The 20,812-nt window shown below is 38.1% G+C and overlaps 1 protein-coding gene across 2 annotated transcripts in view; it reads right to left on the reverse strand.

Annotated features, from left to right (window-relative positions):
• Positions 1–728: 728 nt before the first annotated feature.
• The window catches only part of homer2 (homer scaffold protein 2), a 29,545-nt gene continuing 9,461 nt past the window's right edge, over positions 729–20,812 (reverse strand). Inside the window, exons 2-9 of one of the 2 annotated variants that reach the window (XM_067495982.1) lie at positions 19,879–20,035; positions 11,760–11,891; positions 11,391–11,483; positions 10,506–10,645; positions 8,624–8,780; positions 6,848–6,958; positions 4,659–4,739; positions 729–2,647 (exon numbers count right to left, since the gene is read on the reverse strand). In XM_067495982.1, coding sequence (XP_067352083.1) covers positions 2,459–2,647; positions 4,659–4,739; positions 6,848–6,958; positions 8,624–8,780; positions 10,506–10,645; positions 11,391–11,483; positions 11,760–11,891; positions 19,879–20,035 — 1,060 coding nt within the window. In that variant the 3' untranslated portion in view covers positions 729–2,458. Of the gene's footprint in view, positions 2,648–4,658; positions 4,740–6,847; positions 6,959–8,623; positions 8,781–10,505; positions 10,676–11,390; positions 11,484–11,759; positions 11,892–19,878; positions 20,036–20,812 lie in introns of both variants that reach the window. The other variant, XM_067495981.1, reaches the window with a different exon arrangement.

Here is a 20,812-nt window from a genome sequence, read left to right on the forward strand (position 1 = left end):
ATTAATTTCCCACTCGGATGTCAGTGTGTGAACTAGCTGAAAAAGAAAATTACAGATTGTCAGTGAGACCAACTTTCCAGAGTGTCTCTAGTTCAGAGAGCTACTGGCTCTCTTGTGTAATTAACAAATTAATTGAAGGAGATTAGCACTGGATCTATTTTTTTCTATACTACACAGTCAATCACTGACACCATTATATAGAAAAAGCAGTGAGTGGGATTAAGTTGCCAAGGCAACATGTCGTCAGATCCACAGATCTGCTGTTATTTCCTCACAGTGCTGGGAGGATGTTATACTTTATGGGTTTTTCCATCCTTAATGTGCACATGCTTGTGTATATTTGCTTTATCTATTCTGAGCTGAGAGAAATTGGTATTTGTCAGTGATTAAATCCTACCTCCTTTGCTTGTGTGTCTGTTCCGATTACAGCTTTAAAGTGTTCTGATGTTTAAAATCAACATCAGAGATTGATGTGCGGTGGCGGAGCTTCTACTCTCAAGCCTCGATTAGTAGTATTTTCATTCTACCTTTTCCTCTGAACTTCTCATCCAAGAAAAAAAAAAGGGGGGGGGGGGATCTCCAATGTCAGGAAGCATTAATATTAATATTAGTAAGGTATACCGGGTAACTTTGTCTTCTACAAAGAGTCAACAAAAGCGTGGGGGACATTCTTCCCAGACTGTGGTGCAGTCCTTGAAGTAAAGGAAAAAAAAAGACACTTATTCTGCTTTATAATTAAACTAAATTTTAACAGTTGTCAATTTCTATTGTACAATATTGAACAGGATTCACAAAAGTGCACAAGAGGCATTGGATCAAAAAGGTTACTATGTTGTGTTTTCCAGGTTCAGGTGACAGTGGGGCTAAACAGAGAAAAAAACAAGCAAAAAAAAAAGAAGTCCCTTTTTAGTTATCTCAATCATATCACAAGATCAAGATAGTAATGAAAATATAGTCTAGAACAACATAATATAACCCAGAAAATATGCCACTACAACTTATGCCTTGGAATGTACATTTTTAAATGTACATTTTAAGATGGTAGTTTCCATCCTGCAAATAGATCCCCTCATTACAAAACCTCTTATTCTTGACAGTTTGGTATATTTATTATATGAGTGTACATCTGTAGAGACATTAGGTTATGGTGAAGTTGATTTAGTTGGCATGTTCTACAAAAACTATTTGCAGAGAGGCATCAAAAATAAATAAATGTTAAAAGAAAAAGCCATAATCTGACAAGGTTTTAGTGAGAAGGCCAATGCCTTCTAAATGTTTTCAGTGAAGTACACTTTTACATTATTTACCCATCGAGCAGCACCAAGTCCCCTCACCCAAAATAACCACCACCATAAGAAAAACTAATATGTAGGAAGCACATCAACAGCTTTGGAAACATACATGTTTGTTCTACAAATTGACAATATCATTGCACAAACAAAGTCATTTAAACACTACATTACACTCAGGGCAAAATGGGTTCTTATTGTTATTTTTGGATGTTTTTCGAGGAAATCTCACGAGACAAGAGTTTTCCTTCTTTATAAAAAATATAATCCCAAAACAAACACCACCACCCCAAAAATGGAATTCCTGGTGCAGTCCCTTCTCAGAATAGTTTTGTGCAAACACCGGTTTTGTCCTGTGAGTTTCTCACCTCATTAGCATTCATTAAAAACAGTACAATTCTTGCCTGCACTATTTGTATGACATTTTATTATTGAGGATGTTTGTTTTTTTAATAGGTTTTCTGACAAAAATCATCAAGTTATTATTATGGTGATGGTCATCACTTGGCCAGTTCTCCTTGCCAGGTAGGTTTAGAATCACCTGGAGGCACTTTGTGTCATGGCCGGTATATATGTGCATATAATCTAATGCATACAAACTGTCACACACCTGAGATAGAAAAGAAGAAACAGCGAGGACAGTATGTAGTAAGATTTCATCTAATTCTCTGAGGGGGCCACAAGGATTACCACCAATTATTACTAGAGTGATTCTGAGCAGCGTTGTCTGTGTGTGTGTGTGTGTGTGTGCGTTCATTTTAGCCCTTTAAGTCCCCTCTTCTAAGCTCTGACTGCCTGTGTGGAGCAGCCTTCAGAAAAAAAAGACAGATGGACAGAATCTAAAAACCCACCACCAGCTTTTTTTAAAGCCATGTTCCCTCACCGAAACACATAAGTAAAAATTGTGACTCTTGATTTTGTTTTCACAATGCCAGCACACAAAATGAAGCCATTTGGTGCAGCATGGCGGTCTTCCTCCTTTTAGGCTGCCAGTCTCGTTCTCCCTCTTCAAATACACGTTTCTCACATGGTAGTGTTTATTAGAAGCTGATAGTTTGAGTGGACATCACCTTGGGGGAGAAGGTGCCACATAGTTTCTGCTCTGAAGACAAAATGTAGAGAATCCTTCATACCTGACCTCTGACCCTTTCAGCTCATTGTGACTTTTATCAGTTATCAACACCTAGCTTTGAAAGCCCCTGCCTGAACTCATGCAGCTCATCTATCTTTCCATCCAGAATATCCATAAACTTCTTCAGCTCTCCCTTCATGTTGCCCTGCTTTTGTCGACTGTCGTTTATTTCCAACTGAAGACCCTCTATCCTCCCCTCCAATTCCTTGTTCTTCATCTCCGTGGCCTGTGGATACATTAGGGGAAATATCTGTTACAACAAAGAACCTAAAAATGGTGGTTATAGATCAAAAATAATGTCTTAATAATGTCAGAACAGTTTGTTTTGATCTTAGCAGACATGATGAAAAGTGAGCTCTTTCACTTAAAGCTACCTGCAAAACAATAAATGCATTTCAATTTGCCTTTGTGCAATTCAGATACTAAATAATAAGTTACACTTAGTTCTGGAGCCGAATAAAAAAACAACACTGACGTTATAACTTAAACCAAAGTCTTTACACTTTGGACACATGCACATTTGTTGATGGGATGGTAAAGTTAGCCTTTCAGACTAGCAGGCGACACAACTGACAGATTCATTCCAAAGATCCTATTGAAAGGAGAGGTTTAAAATAGGAGGTCTAAATGAGTGTTGCGCCCGCATGACTGTATGCTCCAGCTGACTCCTGAAACCTTATCTACACATGAGTGTCATCTTTAAATAGAAGGGAGCCATGACCACAAACTCAGAAGTGCAGTGGTCTGACTTTTTAAAAACATGGAAAATGCATTAATGTCACAAGGTAAACTTTAATTTGGCAGCGAAAGCTGTTTTCTGAACCCTTCTATCCAAATACACCGATCAGGCATAAAATTATAACCACCTGTGCAATCTAATGCAATCCAGGACAGCGGCTCTGCCATGAATTGTATTTATAAAGGTTCTAATTTTTTCAGTTTTTAGGTGTCAGAAAGGTTTTAATTCTTTGTGTTTATTATAGAGGTCGAAGTGGGTAGTGGAGTGGAGGTGGCTTTAATGTTCAAGTCATTTTTATTTATAATGAATGAAGTTGCCAAAACATTAGAACCGCCAGTTTCTAGTCTGCATTCCAAGAGCTGGTGGTTCTACTAATGCACTCCAGTACGACTCCACTACTCATTTTGACCTCAATAATATACACATTTTAAAATTCTAACCTTGTAAAAGTAAAATTCATGGCACAGCCACTGTAATGGTGTAGATACTGACTCGGGTTTGTTGTAGGTTTTCTGCTTTGATGACGGTATTTGAGAAATCCCAGCGTATATGATTCTGCTAAGTTTCGGTAGCCAGTTAAATAAACTCCTGCTTCTGCTGGTTCTTTTGTCACTGTCATTCATCAAACTGGTTGTTGCAGGAACAAACCAGGCAGTCAAGCTTTGTGGAGCACAAGAACTTTAAGCATGCCACTGTTTGTTTTACTCTCCTCCCTCCCTGGCCTAAAAGGCAGCAAGTGCATGACTGCTTGGATGATAAAATTATGTCAGTCAGAACAGGGAGAGAGCACAAGTTGGGATTGGCACTAACAGGGTGTACAGTCATTCACCGATCCTGGCACTTCTGGTTTTACAGAAAGTCTGGTGTGTTACTCAATAATAAATCAAGCTTGAAAAACAGGTGTTCTTTGTTACAAGGAAGCTGGGAGGTGATGGGTGTGAATCTTGACAGTTCCAAGGTTTCTGACAACAGCAGATTCTCACACCCAACTTAACCTCAGAGACAAAAACCCAGACACCTACAGAAATGTAGGTCATTAAAGATCTCAGCACAGCTCTAAGAAGTCTCAGCTGTTTTCCCAGTCAGCACAAATGGATCAAATCTGCATGGCTGAAAAACTAACAAGCCATGACAAAGATATAGTATCTCTGTTTACAGATGAAGAAGAGAAACCCTTTTGAAAGAGGCAATAATTCACTCAGCATAGGACTTTGTTTAATACTGTAGATGCATAATAATAATGTGTTTTAGTGAGACACGTGATAGGAATGTTGTGTCACTAGCCCTCCGGCAGAAGGATGAATAGGATCTCATATTCTCTACCTCCGTCAGAGTACTGCTTACGCCTCAGAGTCTTTGTGTTACCTCACTGTGACACCCATCGTTTCCTACGTGTGCTGTAAGCTCCAGGTCTGTACGGCTCTTTGCTCGGCTTCATTACCCTGCTCTAAGTTACATCCTGAGTAAAATGCAGGGTTTCTGGGTGCTTAGGACATACCTGCAGTTTTGTGGTGATGCTCTCGCACTCCGTCATGAGCTGAGGGATTATCTCAGCCTGCTTTCTCAGGTTTTCCACCTCCTGGGGAAAATGAAGAACCCAGTGAATATAAAGCCAAGAAACCATACCAACCTGGTTTGATACTTGACACATTTCAAGTTAAATACCCAGCACAAACATATTTAATATGCATTATCCCATATAAATAAAATCAAACCTAGAATGTATACTGAAGCTTTGATTCTGTTTGGTTTCTCCTCAAATAATCATTTAAAAAACATTGCTCTAAAAATCTTATCTGATCAGCTGCTGCTCTAAGCCAAACACACCAAATAGAATTTCATAACATCCATTATGGCTTCAAGCACTTCTATGCCAAGTAATAATGGGTCACCTGCAGCAGCTTTGCTGTGTTAGTTTGTGGCTGGCCAGCACCAGGGTCAATGCTTAATAATTCATAGGCACGTTTTTAATTGGCAAAGCTGAGCGTGGTCATTTCTCAAAGGGGGGTGAGTCATTCGACAGATGACCCTCTACGGGCTGTCCGTTGTCTCAGTACTCTGGAAACGATAAGACTTCCTTCTGCGGGGCCCTAGGTCAGCGTTCAGAGAATTACACCTGATACACAGGGATGTGGAAACACTACAGCTTCTAAAGGAGGTGATTAATCTTTCAAAATCATCTCCAACTCTTTGAACTACTTCAGTGATGTTGTGTAAAATATACAGCTCTCAAAGGAAAAGATTTATATGTTCTATTAATACTCAGGTGGTACACTTAGATTCCCTGGGGTAAACAGTATGCCTGGGATATTATAAGTGGGTCTTACTATAAATGCCATTGCTTCTAAACACTGCATTTTAAATTCAAATTAAAAAGACATTTGGCTGTTCCATGTTCTCAAATGCAAAAAAATTTAAAATGAATTTTGAACTACAGAAAATTTGTATTAAAAAAACTTTAAAAAGTATTAAAATGTTACTAAAATGTGACGATTATCATTAGATGAAGCGTGAGGATGACGTCACCTTGGGCTTCAAATTGTGAGACATTTTTATTTATTTCCTATTTTCAAAAATTTTAAGCTAAAAAAAATAAATCGTAGACACCAATGTAATTGATGGAAAACCTGTTTGGAACCATAAAAAAAGTTCCAAACACTTGTAACTAACTGCCAGGTTGAGTTGTAGTGTTCAACACATGTTTAGAAATTTACTTTAAATCACATGGCATTATGAAATCCAATTTTAACTTGGCAACAATTACTGTAGGATATTTTACAGTATCTGAAGTACTGTTCAGCAAATTTGCATCAACAGATTAAAAGAGACAACATCATGATAGGTAACTAACATGCACGAAAACAACCCGGGACTAAATGTTTTCACCAGCAGAAATAATATTTTGCCAAATATGTATGAAATATTTAAGAAATATTTTTAGCAGCCATACGATGATACCATATGATATTTTATAGAGCTAAACTTACAGTCTATATAATTATTGTTTTATACTTCAAATACTTATTATCGATATAAAAATATTTTAAATCAATAAGTGATTTACATCAAAAGTAGTTATTTGCTAATAAATCTTTCTTGGAAACAATGGATCTGAATCACTAGCTTGAAACAATTTGAAGCTACATGAGTCATGTGACCCACTATTGTTTTTGACCCTTCGCTGTTGCAACTCTTCTAGGACTCTGGGGGACATAAGGCAATGCCGCTCGTGATTGTGCCAAAAATTCCCTGCTTCTCAGTTTAGCAATTTAGCTTCTCAGTCTTCTCAATTTATGATTATTTAAAGCCAAATAAGTTATTTACTAAAACATAAGTGGCACTTAAAGAACAAACAGCAGGCATTACAAAAGATCTGGGTTTAGCAGAATAAGCGAACATACCATAAAAATTATGATTTTCTACTGATCCTAACGGAAAGGAGTGGTACTGACGGATCAATAGTCAAAACGTTGAAGTGAAAAGATGCACTAGGTAGGACTGAAAAAAGAATGTAGATTTGGAATTTCAGGGGAGGAGTGGGAACCTGAATGATAATATTCATGAGTGGACTGAGGGAATCATAAGATTTCAAGTTGAAGTACAGCTGTGCATTGCAACTGTTACAGACAATCCAGCCCTCGAGACTGGCCTTGTCATTTCAAAACAAATGTGATGTTGAAGTCTTACCTGCTCTTTATCCCGTAGCTCAGCCTCCAGCTCCTTCACTCGTGCAGACAGTTGGGTATTTCTCTGCTTCTCCTGGTTGGCTTCATTACACTGGGCTTCTAGGTTTGCAATCTACATGCAAACGGAAAAGGGAAGAGAGCTGCTTTTTGAATAATACTTAAAAATGGTCGACATAAAAACTTATTTTAAGAATATGTTCTTATTTTGTTTATCCATCTTACATCTGTTAAGGTGTATTAGAATTTGGCCTCTGTACACACAACACTGAATTTGAAATAACACACCAACCATGTAAGATTAACAAAGTCAAGACTTTCAGCTTTAATACAAGGGTCTGAGAAAAACTTGGCATTAAATTAAATCAGGAATTACAGCCATTTTCATACACATACACATTTCTGATAGCTCATAATGATTGGAACAAAATAACATAATTACAAACATAAGTCAACCACTGCTTGAAGCGTGGAACCCATGTACATGACCAAATGCTGAGTGTGATCCCTCAAGATGCTTTGCCAGACTTTTCCTGCAGCGGCCTTCATCTGCTGCTTGTTTGTAGGTCTCTCTGGCACAAGGTCTATGAAAGCTGCTCTACTGGGTTGAGCTCATGTAAAGGACTCGAGTGTAAATGAATTTAAATCTATTTCTTTGCCTTGAGAAACTCCTGGGTGGCTTTTGCTGTAGTTTTTGGTTCATTATCCATCTACAATATGAAGTGGTGTCCTATTGGTTTTGTAGCATTTGGTTGAATCTGAGCAGAAAGTATGGCCCTATACGCTATAGAATTCAGCATTTTACTTTTTTCAGTAGTCAGGTCATCACCAAAGACTAGTGACCCAGTTCCATTGGTGATAATGATTCCTCCACCATGTATGATAGATGCTGGGGTATCCTTTGGATCATTAGCTGTTCTTTTCCTTCTCCATACTTTTCTCTTCCTATAACTCTGGTACAAGTTCATCTTGGTTTCATCAGTCCAGACTTTATTTATTAATAAGTTTTAAGTTTTCGGTCAAAGTCAAAACTTGCCTTTCTGTTCTTGAGCATTACTGGTGGTGTGGACCCCGCTGTGAAGCCGCTGTATTCTAATTCATAAAGCAATCTTTTGACTGTATACTTTGCCAATGAAATGCCTATCTCCTCAAGAGTGTTCTTGACTTGGCTAAAGGGTCGTGAAAGGGTTCCTCTTCTACATGGACATAATTCTGTGGTCATCTACTTTAGTTGTCTTCCATTATCTTCCAGGCCTTTTGCTGTTGTTGAGCTTGGCATTTAATTACAAACTGTTCTACTGGCCATTATCTCTCTGGTGTCATCTTGTAAAGTGATAATAGATTTTAAAAACAAACCTTTCAGCATGTTACAAAATAAAGAGCACCATAGCAACAGCAGCCCAGCTGTGGTAACAGTCCATACTGATTACAAAAGTACAATAATTCTATTTATAGTAGACTTGGCGACAATAGTCTGGGGTAGGGAACATAGAAGCTAATACAATGTACAGTCCTTGTTCAAAGTTGAGAAACTTGACATTAGATTTATGCCGGTTCATTAAGAGATATATGCTATTTCAACTGTACAGATCCAAAAAACACATTAACAAAACAATCACCAAAACCAGATGGATTATGGGACAGTTAGTGGTGCAGGTTTGTTTCATTCGTAGAAGAGGCAGCATCGTTTCTAAACTGTTACTGTAGCTTGTCCTCCAGCAGGATTGATCACTTTGTGTAGATTATTTAACTTCCCTGTAGTAGTTTAAGACAGTATTACCTTTTCCCTAAGCTTGTCACTCTCCTCCTTGCAGGCACTAAGTTGTTTTTTCCAGCTCTCTACATTGGCTGAAGACTCCTGCAGTGCGTCAACCAGCCTGGCATTATTTTCTCTTAAAGTCTGCAGCTCTGTTTCCCACTTCTTGGCGTTGGTGTTGCTGCCAGACAGGAGAGACAGAAACAGCGTTTTTAATGGAATGAAGATTTAGACAGGTTAGTGTTGAGATGCTTTAGGCTTGTGCCTGCTGACATGACACATAATACTACTAAATCATTTCAGTCATAGCTGTTTAATTAGCTGCAAACAGATATTTAGACTTAAAGTGGGGATAAAATAAATTGTTTAATGAGGTGTAGCCCTGACAAGCACCAGGATACAGTTTGTATCTTAATATTGTTTGTTTCTCCCTTACTGATAAGGCTGTAGAGGTTGTGATGTATATTTAGTATGCATCACTGTTCCCTTCCTTATGCATAGCTAGGTTGAATGGTGCTACTTTCTATCAAATGTCGACAGACTTGTATTCTGCAGTCCTCAGCTCTTTCACTGATGTGACACTTCCACAAAATAAAATCCCAAAGCCCTGTGGAGGCATGAAAAAGGCCAACAAAGACAGGGGACAATGTTGGACCAATGCAATGAATGAGATACTCTAGGTTACCCCAGCAATGTTTCATATTGTTAAATTCAAATTAAATTGTCGTATCCATGAGCCTATTTACAAATAGACAGAATCTCAGCTACTTTCTAGGTAGAAAAAACACTGAAATGACTTGTTATCCACTACACTACTGCTGCAGATAATAATGTGATTCTTATTTTCGTGTGTGTGAAGTCCTAAATATTGCCAGTGCAGTTCTGTTAATTGGCCTCTCTGTTTATACCTCAGGACATTTGTCTTGTCTGGACCAAATATGCCTACTTTTTCTTACTTAAATTTACTGACTGTAGTTTTACTTGACTCTAATGCCTTGGGGTCATTTAATCCCAAATGGAACTACATCTGATGTTTATTGAAATTACTGGTTCAATCATTTAGCATCTGGATTTAAAAGGCCAAATAATCTAAGGGTGAAGTAGAGCAGCATCACTATTTAGATTAGATTTGATCTTTGGGCACATAATATCCATTATCCGAGCAGCAATACAAAGAGGAGAGAACGTTAGAGTTCGATGTCAAGACAATTCAAAAACAAGCGTAAAAGTGGCTACGAGAAGCTGTGTGCTCCAATCAGTTTTCCCATTTGAAAAGAGTATTGCTTGACTGATGAGATTATGAGGCACATTGAGGACTGTCATACATAGAGTATGACCACTTGGACGACTCAGTAAAATGAGTAATATGAATGACTGACATCAAAATCATCCATATGCTGCAAGTAAACTTGGGCAAGTTGGGCCAATACTGTAGACATCTTAACTCAGATAATTGTAATGCGATTGGATATGTGTTATACTGTGCATACAGTAAGTACAGTTCACAAATCTTAAACGTAACTATTCAAATAACCCCATTCGCAACACTTGTGTGTTTCTGTTGCTGCTCCAGAAATCCTTTGTGCAGTATATACTAGTCATCACAAGCTGCAGAAACATTTGTGTATTTGAAATTAGGTCATCATGAGATAATATTGCAAAGACAACCAAATACAGAATTTTACTTTAAAATTTGTAATGATATCAGAGAGTTGGAGTTTAATTGCTGCAGAAGTTATTTTACATTTAATTTAGATATTGCATAGATTGACACTTATGTAAAACAGACAGGTGGACTACGGTTGATCTGTGATTTAATAATGACGAGGAAAATACATTGTAAGAAAAATAAATGCATGTTACAATGAAGATGTTTGTCTAATGTTTTCATTAAATTAAACCTTACCTCTGCTCTACTGCACTCTTGAGGCGTTCATTCTCGCTCTGAAGCAGAGCAGCCTCTGGTCCGACATGAGAGATTTTCTCATCATCTGTCCCATTAATGCTGGATGCCTGGTTGGTTAAGGGCGCCTCGCTTCCAGACTCCTGGTAGGTGACAGAGGGGGACTCTGTCACCTGGGGTTATAATTTAGGGCAAGTGTCAATTAAAGCGTAACTGCAGCTTTTAAAAGTTTGATGGGTTCTGAATGTGAAAAAGCACCCTTAACTTCTATTGGTGAAACCTTAAAACACTACAGACATGTCAGCTATGACAGCAGAGGGTGAGGAAAAGTTGTTGCCAGTATTTATCATGTCATATGGCCCAGCAGCATTGTGTGTCTCAGAGCAGACTCTGATTCTTGCCATCTGGAGTCATTGCTGGCAAAGAGCAGACCTAGCAGGCAGTGAATAAGTGGTGACTGATCGATACTATTTACTTTGTGACAGAATGAACAATAAATGACGAAGCCAGTAACAACAATGATACATCCAAATCATCTGTTAAGACAATCTTTGTTGTTACTGGCTACTTCATTTTAAAAGAGGATTTGGATTGTATCATTGTTGTTACTGGCTTCTTCGTAATTGTTGTGAAGAACGTAGCTTAAGATGACCTTTGACCTCTAGTTGATGACATTTTACACCAATGTCCACCTGAGTCATCCTCAGGATGTGACAGAATATGTTGAAAAGTAATTTCAACACAAAACACACAGACCTTTGCTTATTGTTTCCATTTTATCTGTAGTGCTGTCAGTTTTCTGTCTATATGGGACCACAGCAACCACAGGGAAAAAAATGGACAGTGGAGGTGGTCGTAAGAATAAGGGAGCAGAGATATATCATTTACCTGTGAGTGATTACCCACTGTTTCAGCCTTATCTTGAGATTTATCCCGTGCTAATTTGGCTGCCTCTTTAACTTCTTGGAACTTCTCAGCAAACTGAAAATAAGAGAGAAGCTGAAATGTCATATGCAGTGTGACTCATCCTAAAATATGCTCACAGATCATTAAAATAATTGGTTAAAAAGTCATAGTGAGGATTTCATAATAAGGTATACCTTTAAATCCTTTTTTCAACGTGTTAAATTCCCCACCCGGTGTTTAGTTAATAACAAATTGTGCACCGTCACACTGCAGTTTTAGAACACACACACAAATCATCTGTCTCTAAGTTTTATGAAAGCTTTTGTGACATGTATACATGTTTCTTTTCACCTTGGTGAGTTGCTGCTCTGAAGCAAAGCCCAGTCCAAATACAGTGTTGGCCCTGCTGTCAGCCCACTGGCCAAACTTTTGCGACGTCTTAGTGAATGTCATGTTGGGTGTAATGGTACTGTTGATGATGACCTGTTAAAACATAAAACAACTTATTGTTAAAATCTCCAAAAGAGCTAGACAATTAACAGTAGGCAAGATTACCAACATGATTCTAGCTGTGTATATGTGCTGCTAGGATTTAAAAATGTAGCAAAGCCATATTAGAGAAGGAGCCCTGGCAGCTGCATTCCCAAGATGAATAGTCCTATTGATTTTGCAAAGGATAATGCCCTATTGTAGTTCTATTCATATCAGACCGTCTGTAATATGCTGCTTGTCTTTCACTATGCCCACACAGACCAGTTTATTTATTTGTTCTTATGATGAAAAACAGATTCATATACATGCTTGTGAGCCTATACAATACAAAACATATAAATCTTCCTTAAAGTCATATGTGACAACAGTTGGTAGAAAAACTCAAGTTGTTTAAATGTACTTGTATTCCATATCTCTAAATTAAGGGAAACTTTTGTTTTGTTTTTTTTGTCCTTTTGGGTTATCCTTTGACTTCAGGGTCACCACGGCGGATGGGGGGATGGTGGATGGGCTGTTGGGGGTTCAGTGCCTTGTCCAGAGACACTTCGACATGTGGACGTAAGAGTGGGGTGCGCCCCTCATTTTCTATTTTAAAGATATTACACTTAAATATAGGAAGCAGGATTCTGGATGGCATCCGCAATGTCTCAAATGGTACTGTGAATCACATGTAACTGCAAAAACAAATCTTAAGTTTAATGGATTTAAGCTTCAAGACCCCAGCTGGTAGGTGGTAAAGGACACTGAAATGAGATGCGGTATACTTAAGCAACATTAGACGAAGGAGAGTGCCGTTTTACGGAATATCAGCATGGTGGTGATGCGGTCGTAAGCACTAAATTGCAGGCCGAGTGTTGAAGATACCCCTGCCTTTCTGACAGTCAGGACATCAGCTCGACCTCAAGTGTGACAGTTTTACATACACTGTTTATTTGTTTCTGCTTACTACTGTCAACTGACTGTTTATTTAATCAGTTATTTAGCTCCACAAACACATATAGATCCAACTATGTACCTGACATGACTGTTGCTAAGCAACATAAACAATTGCTTACTAGCTTAACTACACGTTACAGCAAGCTATGGCCAGCTATTTAGATTCATGTACATTTATCTGTAAGTTTCCATTTTTGGTGTAACCAGAGGGAGAAAAAAAAGAAAAAAAAGAGAGAGTCTGTTGAGAATCGCTTTGGTTGTACGTGTGAACCCGGGGACTTAACAGCTTGATCTCACTGTACAGTACTGCATCTTTTCCTGCTCTCAGTGGATGGCCTCCAATAACATTTTAGCAAGCTTTCAGACCTGCAATACGAACAGGTTTTTGTTTAGGCTATAGTTTTTTGTCCCAGAATGCATTATGAATAATCATGCTGTGTATAAAATCTCTCACCTGTGCCCTATCACTGCCATGATCTCCCTCGCTTCGTTCAGTAACAGTAAGCTAGAGACCAACTGCTGTAATTAAGTGTTTTTAGTACCGCTGTGAAGTGGAGGGAGATATACAGTTAAACATCCAGTGCTGTTATACTCCATTTCAGCACTTACAAAAATGCCTCGTATAAGCAAATTGCTTGGTCAGAATTAACTGTTCTAACTAACTAACTAAAATCTTTTTTGATAATTTGATGAGGTTGAACTTGTGTTCAAATAAGTTTGTTCCACAGTTACAAAACAACCAAGAATAATAAAACTGCCAAGTCATTATCCTCCAACTAGTGTCACATTCTCCATATTTTCTACAGTACACATTGTCCTGATCTAAAACTCAAACTAATGCATCAGAGTGTGACAGTAAAAACCGACACTATTTCTTTTTTTTAACCAGGTGGCTGTGATATGCACGTTTACTGATAGATTTACATGTAAACACCAGCCACTCTGATTTACTACTGCGCATGTACACAACCCAGTCTCAGTAGCTAGATATAAGAAAGCCTAAAAACAGCACATGTAAATTACCAACAATTAAGTAAGAATTGAAGACAGTTTAATCACAGCATAGCCATTGTTTCATAGCAACATGGCTCTCAACACAGGATTGAGAATACAGACTGCTGACAGACTTGTGTCGTTTTCTATGTACATTATCTCTTTCCAGCTGCTGAGGTGTTAAAACACTTTACACTGTATCATTCTGGACACACAGAGCCAAAATGCAGGAACTGAACTAAGAGAATGAGCACATTAGAATGTAATCAATACCCTTGTCAAATATTTGTCTCTCATTTAGAACAATGCTTGGCCAAAGGAAAAAAAATGCACATACACAAAAAGAATTTATTAGCATTAATTGCTACAAAGATTATTATAGTTGCAGCCACTGATTCAGGCTGAATTCCAGCATCAAAGGTTTATGGAGAACAGAATTAACCAAGATTCTGGTAGTCTGATTCTAACATGATCATTCTTTCAGTGGTTACATCAAAACAAAGATGAACTAATTTTCCCTTAAGAGGAACCTGGGCAAAGCTTGACAACACTTGCACGTCTTCAGCAACTGAGTGAATATTCAACACTGCTCAATGTGCTGGCTCAAATAAATGTGTAAAGATAAGATAAAACTTTAATGAATGACTGTGCAGAAACTGGGACACTGCTGCAAAATAAACCAAAAAGTTACTTAGTTTACACATGGTAAACATATTACTGGCAACCTAAAAATAAAAAAATAAAAAAGGTCAAATTACAAGTAAAAATACAATGTTTTCTTTTAAAAAAATGATTCAGACATGTCCGAGTTTTAGTTTGTCTGTAAATTTTATGACATAATCCAAAACAAATTCAGCTGACACTGGATTCAAGTATACAAAACAGGTCTGGATTTTTTTTTTTTTTAAAACAGTAAAAAAGTGTGGTTTTATTAACCTAAGTAAAAAGATACAAAGTAAGTAAGTAACTGAACTTGCAATGTCTATCTGATGTGCGATACAATTTCACGGAAAGGGCTGGATGATAATTTAGACCAACTGGTTATTGGTCCGTCCTAAAAATTCCCAATTTTTCTTAAGAAGTGTAGTTAAAACCGAACATAACTGTCACTAACGCTTTTGCTGCTTTTGAAAACATTCAATAGAGTCTTCAATAAATTCTGATGTCAAATATTAAATTGGGGCAGCGTGGCGGGGGAGGGGTTGGTACTGTCCCCTCACAGCTGGAGGGTCATTGGCTCAAGTTTCAGCTGGCTGGCTGCTGCCTTTTTGTGTTGAGTTTCCTCCCACTACTCTGGTTTCTTCCCACAGTCCAAAGATGTGCATGCTAGGTTAATTGGTGACTCTAATTTGCCTGTGGGTGCGAATGGTTGTCGGTGTCAGCCCTGAGATAGACTGGCAACTGCCCAGGGTGTACTGTGCCATTTGCTCAATGACAGTGGGGATCAGGTCCAGCATACTGTGGCTCCTAACAGCAGAAAAATAACTAATGGATGAAAAGAAATATCAAATTGTGTTTGTTATTTTTGTAACTTTTGTGAAAAGTTTCAAAATAATGTCATTAATAGGTTTTGTCATTAATAGTATTTGGGTAGACCATTCTGAACACTTAACTGTACTAATTTGCATGGTGCTTTAGGTATATTAATCCAAACATTTTGGAGACCTTCCCAACTCTTCTGTAGACTTAGCCTGTCTCACTGTCCCCGTCTTTTCATGTAATCCCAGATTCAAGTAATCAGCGTTCTCTGGTAGCCACACCAAGACTCGTTCTTCTTGGCAAGTATATCTCTTAATAAATCTGACTGTAACTTGTTGCCCTCCCACTGAACAAATTCAAGACCAATCAGACTGTTCCCCTATTGACTTGCATGATGGATTTGAAATATCTGCATGTACTCATCACTTGAGGAAACCACTAACCAGATATAATCTGCAGAAATCCTGCCCCAATCTTACAATACTCCACTGATGCCTGTGGACATTCTTTGTAGCCACACTGATTCTCTAGATTTCTTAGACAGCACATCTAGAAACACCAGCCTACCATGACATCTTGCCCCTGAATGAACTTGCTGCCTATCTTGTGTCTCGTTCTATTCCCAATTTTGCCATGATGTAGGACTCTGAGATAGAAGTGCCACTTTTTGGCAAACTTATATAAAGTATCTTTCTGTTTTAATCCACCTAATATGTTACTTCATCAATCTAATGTGTTATAATAGCGGGATATACGAAGAAGTAGTCAGTCTACTTTGATCTTCACCTTTACCAACCTCCAACTTAAAATGACCAGACTGTTACCATCTTTGTGGGACTATGTGTGGTAGCATGTACGAGTGTACAACTCAGTGAGCAAAGCAGTGAGAGTGGGAGGGTGTGACAGAGGGAGGGAGAGGAGAGTGACGCTGGCAGCTGTGCGGGTGGTGAACCGGTCTGCGGATCAAGTGGCACAGGAGGTACAGAGTAAAGCCTGGCTTGCCAATGGCATGAGGTTCAGTTAGAAACTCTGAGACAGCCTGGAGGTTATGAGCACAATCTTCCTCAGCTGATTATGTGTCTGTGGAGTGCACAGAATCTGCAGAGTCAGTAAGCAAGATAGGATATGTACAACATGGGAGACAAATATATGGGAGGAAAAGAGCTGTGATTACTTGTTAAGCATCAAATGCCAGAAAGTGGTTTCACAGCTGAGAAAAGGCCACCCACTTCACAGAGTGGTAACTTTAAAATGATAAAATTTTAATGTCTTGGTAATAGAAAAAACCCTAGGCTAACTTATGAATCCATTCTGCATTTCATAAATGTTTTTTGTCAAAAAAACCCAAAACAAAAACAACATTACTTAATTACTGTATTATGAAAGGCTCTCATCTTGCATACCACAATATAAATGAAGGTATGCAAACACAGATGGCTCCTTTGCCATCTGCATGGACCTTTAAACTATACAGTGCATTATACTACAGTTTTGTTATTCTGTAGAATAATATATTATATAGTATAATATATGTAGTATAATATAGTATATTCTATAGGTTAGTTTTTATTTTCATTTTTCTCTCCTATTACCCTATAATAAAAGAGTGAAAACAAAATGTTAGAAATGTCTATATTTTATAAAAATAAAAACTGAAAGATCACGTGTACATAAAAATCTTGACCCTTTGCTTTTTAAATTCAGCTTAGATGTCTTCCATGTCTAGATCGTTGCTGTGATGTTTCTACATCTTGACTAGAGTGCACCTGTGGCACATTAAATTAATTGGATATGATCTGGAAAGGCACACACCTCTCTATAGAAGGCCTCACATCTGATAATGCATATTGTATCAGAACAATGTAAAAAAGGAAATGCTGGTAGAGCTCAGATCTGGGGAATGCTACCAAAACAATTCCACTGCACTGTAGGTTCCCAAGAGCAAAGTGGCCTCCATAATTCCCAAATGGAAGACGTTTGGCAGAACCAGGTATTTTTAAAGAGGTGGTTGCCCAGCCAAACCAAGCAATTGGCAGAGAAGGCCCTTAGTAAGAGCGGTGACCAAGAACCCAATGGTCACGCTGACTGAGCCCCAGAGAACATGTGTGAAGATGGGACAATGTGCCAGAAGGACAACAATCATTGCAGGCCTCCACTGATCTGGGCCTTGTGGCATAGTGGCTAGACGGAAGCCTCTCCTCAGTAGAAAATACATGAAAGCCCACTTAGAGTTCGCAAAAAAGCACCTGAAGGACTCTCAGACTGTGAAGAACAAGATTCTCAGCTCTGAGATTGAACTATTTGGCCTCAATTTTAAACATTATGTCTGGATGAAACCAGGAACTCATCACCTGCTCAATACAATCCCTACAGTGAATAATAGTGGTGGCAGCATCATGCTGAGGGTTTTTTTAGCAGCAGGACCAGGGGGACTGGTCAGGTTTGAAAGAATGCTCAATGGAGGCTGTAATTGCTGTAAAAAGTGCTTTAACAAAGTACTCTGTAAAGGGTTTAAATACTTATGTAAATGTGATATTTCAGTTCTCCTTTATTAAATTTACAAACATTTCTAAAATTCATTATGAGGTAGTGAGTGTAGATTGAGACAAAAATGAACTTGGACAACTGTAGTATCAGGCATACATTACAATATTTCCGAATACACTAAATACATAATTCCAGCTTGAGACTAAACTGTTTGCAATTTCAGCAATAATAAATAAATACAGCATTATCCCACCTTGGACATTCAGTTTGTAAGACTGAAGCTTCTGCCTTTCTGTCTTAAGGGTTGACCTTTAGCTATTGAATAGCAGAGATTTCATTGGAAAAGTTTATTAAATGCAGACCATGCTTTAGATAATACTGAAATTATTGTTTTTACCATTTCTTGTTATTATTTGTTTGCATAATACATGTCCCCAGATCCATTCCCAGTTTTATGACACACAAGGAGAAACCTGTGGTGTAGCCATATTTTTATAGGGGAGCAAGGTGGTGATAACTGACCGCTGGTGCTTATTTTGGCATATACAGTACATATCTACTACAATAAAGGAGGTGAAAACTGATCATCAACCCTATCAGCCAAAAACAAGATTACTTGGAATATTTTGAATTCTTATCCTTCACAGAAACATGTATTTTAGTCAAACCACTGTCAAAGACTTTGGATATGCATGCTCAATAAGTCAACAGACTTGGAATTATTCATAAAATATCGCAAAACAATTATTCACTGTTTTTAGTAAGCTTGGCACATTGCTGACCACCTGCACAATTAAAAAAGAGTAAGAGTCAAATAACTGATTTGTTCCTCTACTTGCCGTAGCATTATTATCAGCAAGTTGCATGCCCATTACTTAGGGACGAATAGAAGTTGACAACAGGTCACAGTGTAGTGCACCAAAAACCATTCTTCGCATTTGACCTGGTTCCCTCACAGTAAGTGTACAAAATAAATTGAACATTCATTTGGTTTCACTCTACATTTCCTTGTGCCTGGTTACTTTGCTTATACTAAGATCACTTTGACTTAAATTAGCAAGAATTGAAGTCAGCAATAGTTATTGCCAATTAAATACAGAGAGAAATATTTTTTTACTTTTTATTTGTTAATACTGAATTCCTCAGGTGTTTCAGTGCATTGTAAAAGGACAAACTACTGTATATAAATATAAACAGAACCAAATATCTGAACCCATTCAGGGTCTGAAGTGGCTCTGCAGGTAATCTGTGTGATTTAAGATTTAAAGAAATGTGACTGCCTATGTGTGAGCAGAGGGACAACGCTGTCCTAACTCCACTCCAGTTTATTTAAAGAGAGAATACTCTGGTTTCCATGGAAACAATCAGTTTCAGTTAGTGGAAAAGAGGGTGAGTATATGCAATATACAGACATTCGTTTGGTGTACTAATAGGCATGATTATATTTCTACATCAAGCTGTTGTAATAGCAAAACATTTTTGGTAAAAACAAATCATTATGTGTTTTGTTTTGTCTTTTATCAATTATGGAAAATGTCCACATACAATGCATGTTCTACAATCAAACAATTTCTTGGTCTTTAACATAGATGGAATGATAAAAAAAAACAATATTGAACCAGGTTAAAAATCAGTCCCGAAGACTGGAAAGAAGAAAAACTGATTTTGCCTAAATTTTGCCTCAAAATTTTTATTATGAGGTAGGAATTGTTTTGAGTTGAATTTTTAAAAATATGTTACTAAATATTGTTTGTCATAAAACCAAGCAAAGCTGTAAAAATCAGTGCTAAAAATCAAGATCGCATTTTCACATTCATTTTACATCTTATGATGGTAAATAATTCACACAGCAAGCCATAAATAACCATCACATCAAAAGAATGAAATTTAGTGCCACCATGTCACACTGATACAGATCAATAATGGGGACAGCAAATGTAATATTTTTTTTTTGCTTGACAATTTATTTTGCTAAATTCTAGCTTTGAGTGCTCTTCCTCAGCTTCATGTCTCCTATGAACAGTTAAATGTGTCCCAACATCTCTTTCTAACTTTGCCACACACAGTATGCACATCCACATACCTTGGATCCATCCACACTGATAATGCGGTAGCTGTTACGTGTGCTGTCATAAAAATAGGAGACGGTGACAGCCTGCTTGCTGGCAGGGACCCAGTTCTTCTTGGTGGTTGGGTCAATTTGGAAGACGTGGGCCCTGGTGGTGTAGATTGGCTGCTCCCTGGAGAGCAGAGGACAGATGAGACGGACAACATGAGAGGAGGATCACTGTTATAAGACACAACATGCAATCACAGCTACAGAAAATATCCACTAATCCACAAGTCATATTTCACACAATTTAGCCAACACAGTTATAGTGTGTATTGGGTTCTTAATACACATCTCTCAATTACAGTACTGTATCCCCATACTTCGTCTCCTGAGATGCCAAGTCTTGGGAGTCTCAACATGGACCGGCAGGTGATAATGTAACACAAACCCCCAATCCTCATAGCAACCCAAAGCCATTAGCACATCAACACCCCCCCTCCCCTCTCAAAGGTGACAGCAACCCATGTGGGGTTTGTGTGAGATTGTGCACTGTGTGTGTGTGTGTGTGTGTGTGTGTGTGTGTGTGTGTGTGTGTGTGTGTGTGTGTGTGTGTGTGTGTGTGTGTGTGTTCGCATCTGTTGTCTAATAGAGGATTTGCTATCTGAACTGATTACAGTGGAGACAGTTACACTCATTAGCAACAATAATAAATCCAACTGAAGGTTACAATGTTGTAGCTGATTATCGCCAGAAGTAATACACCAGTCAAACAAGTAAACACTTGCTGCTGGCTTTTTAAAAAATATATTATTTCATCAACCTTCACAAAACCTCTCTTTTTTTTTTTCCAAGAAGAAAACAAATCTCTTTGAAAAGTCTGTCAAAATCTGCAATGATGCCTCTTCAGCACATTGGTATATACTGAGACAAAGGCAGAGATGACACATGACCAGCTAGGTGTAAC

The sequence above is a fragment of the Channa argus genome, chromosome 2 (genome assembly GCF_033026475.1).
Source record: "Channa argus isolate prfri chromosome 2, Channa argus male v1.0, whole genome shotgun sequence".
Classification (NCBI taxonomy): Eukaryota; Metazoa; Chordata; class Actinopteri; order Anabantiformes; family Channidae; genus Channa; species Channa argus.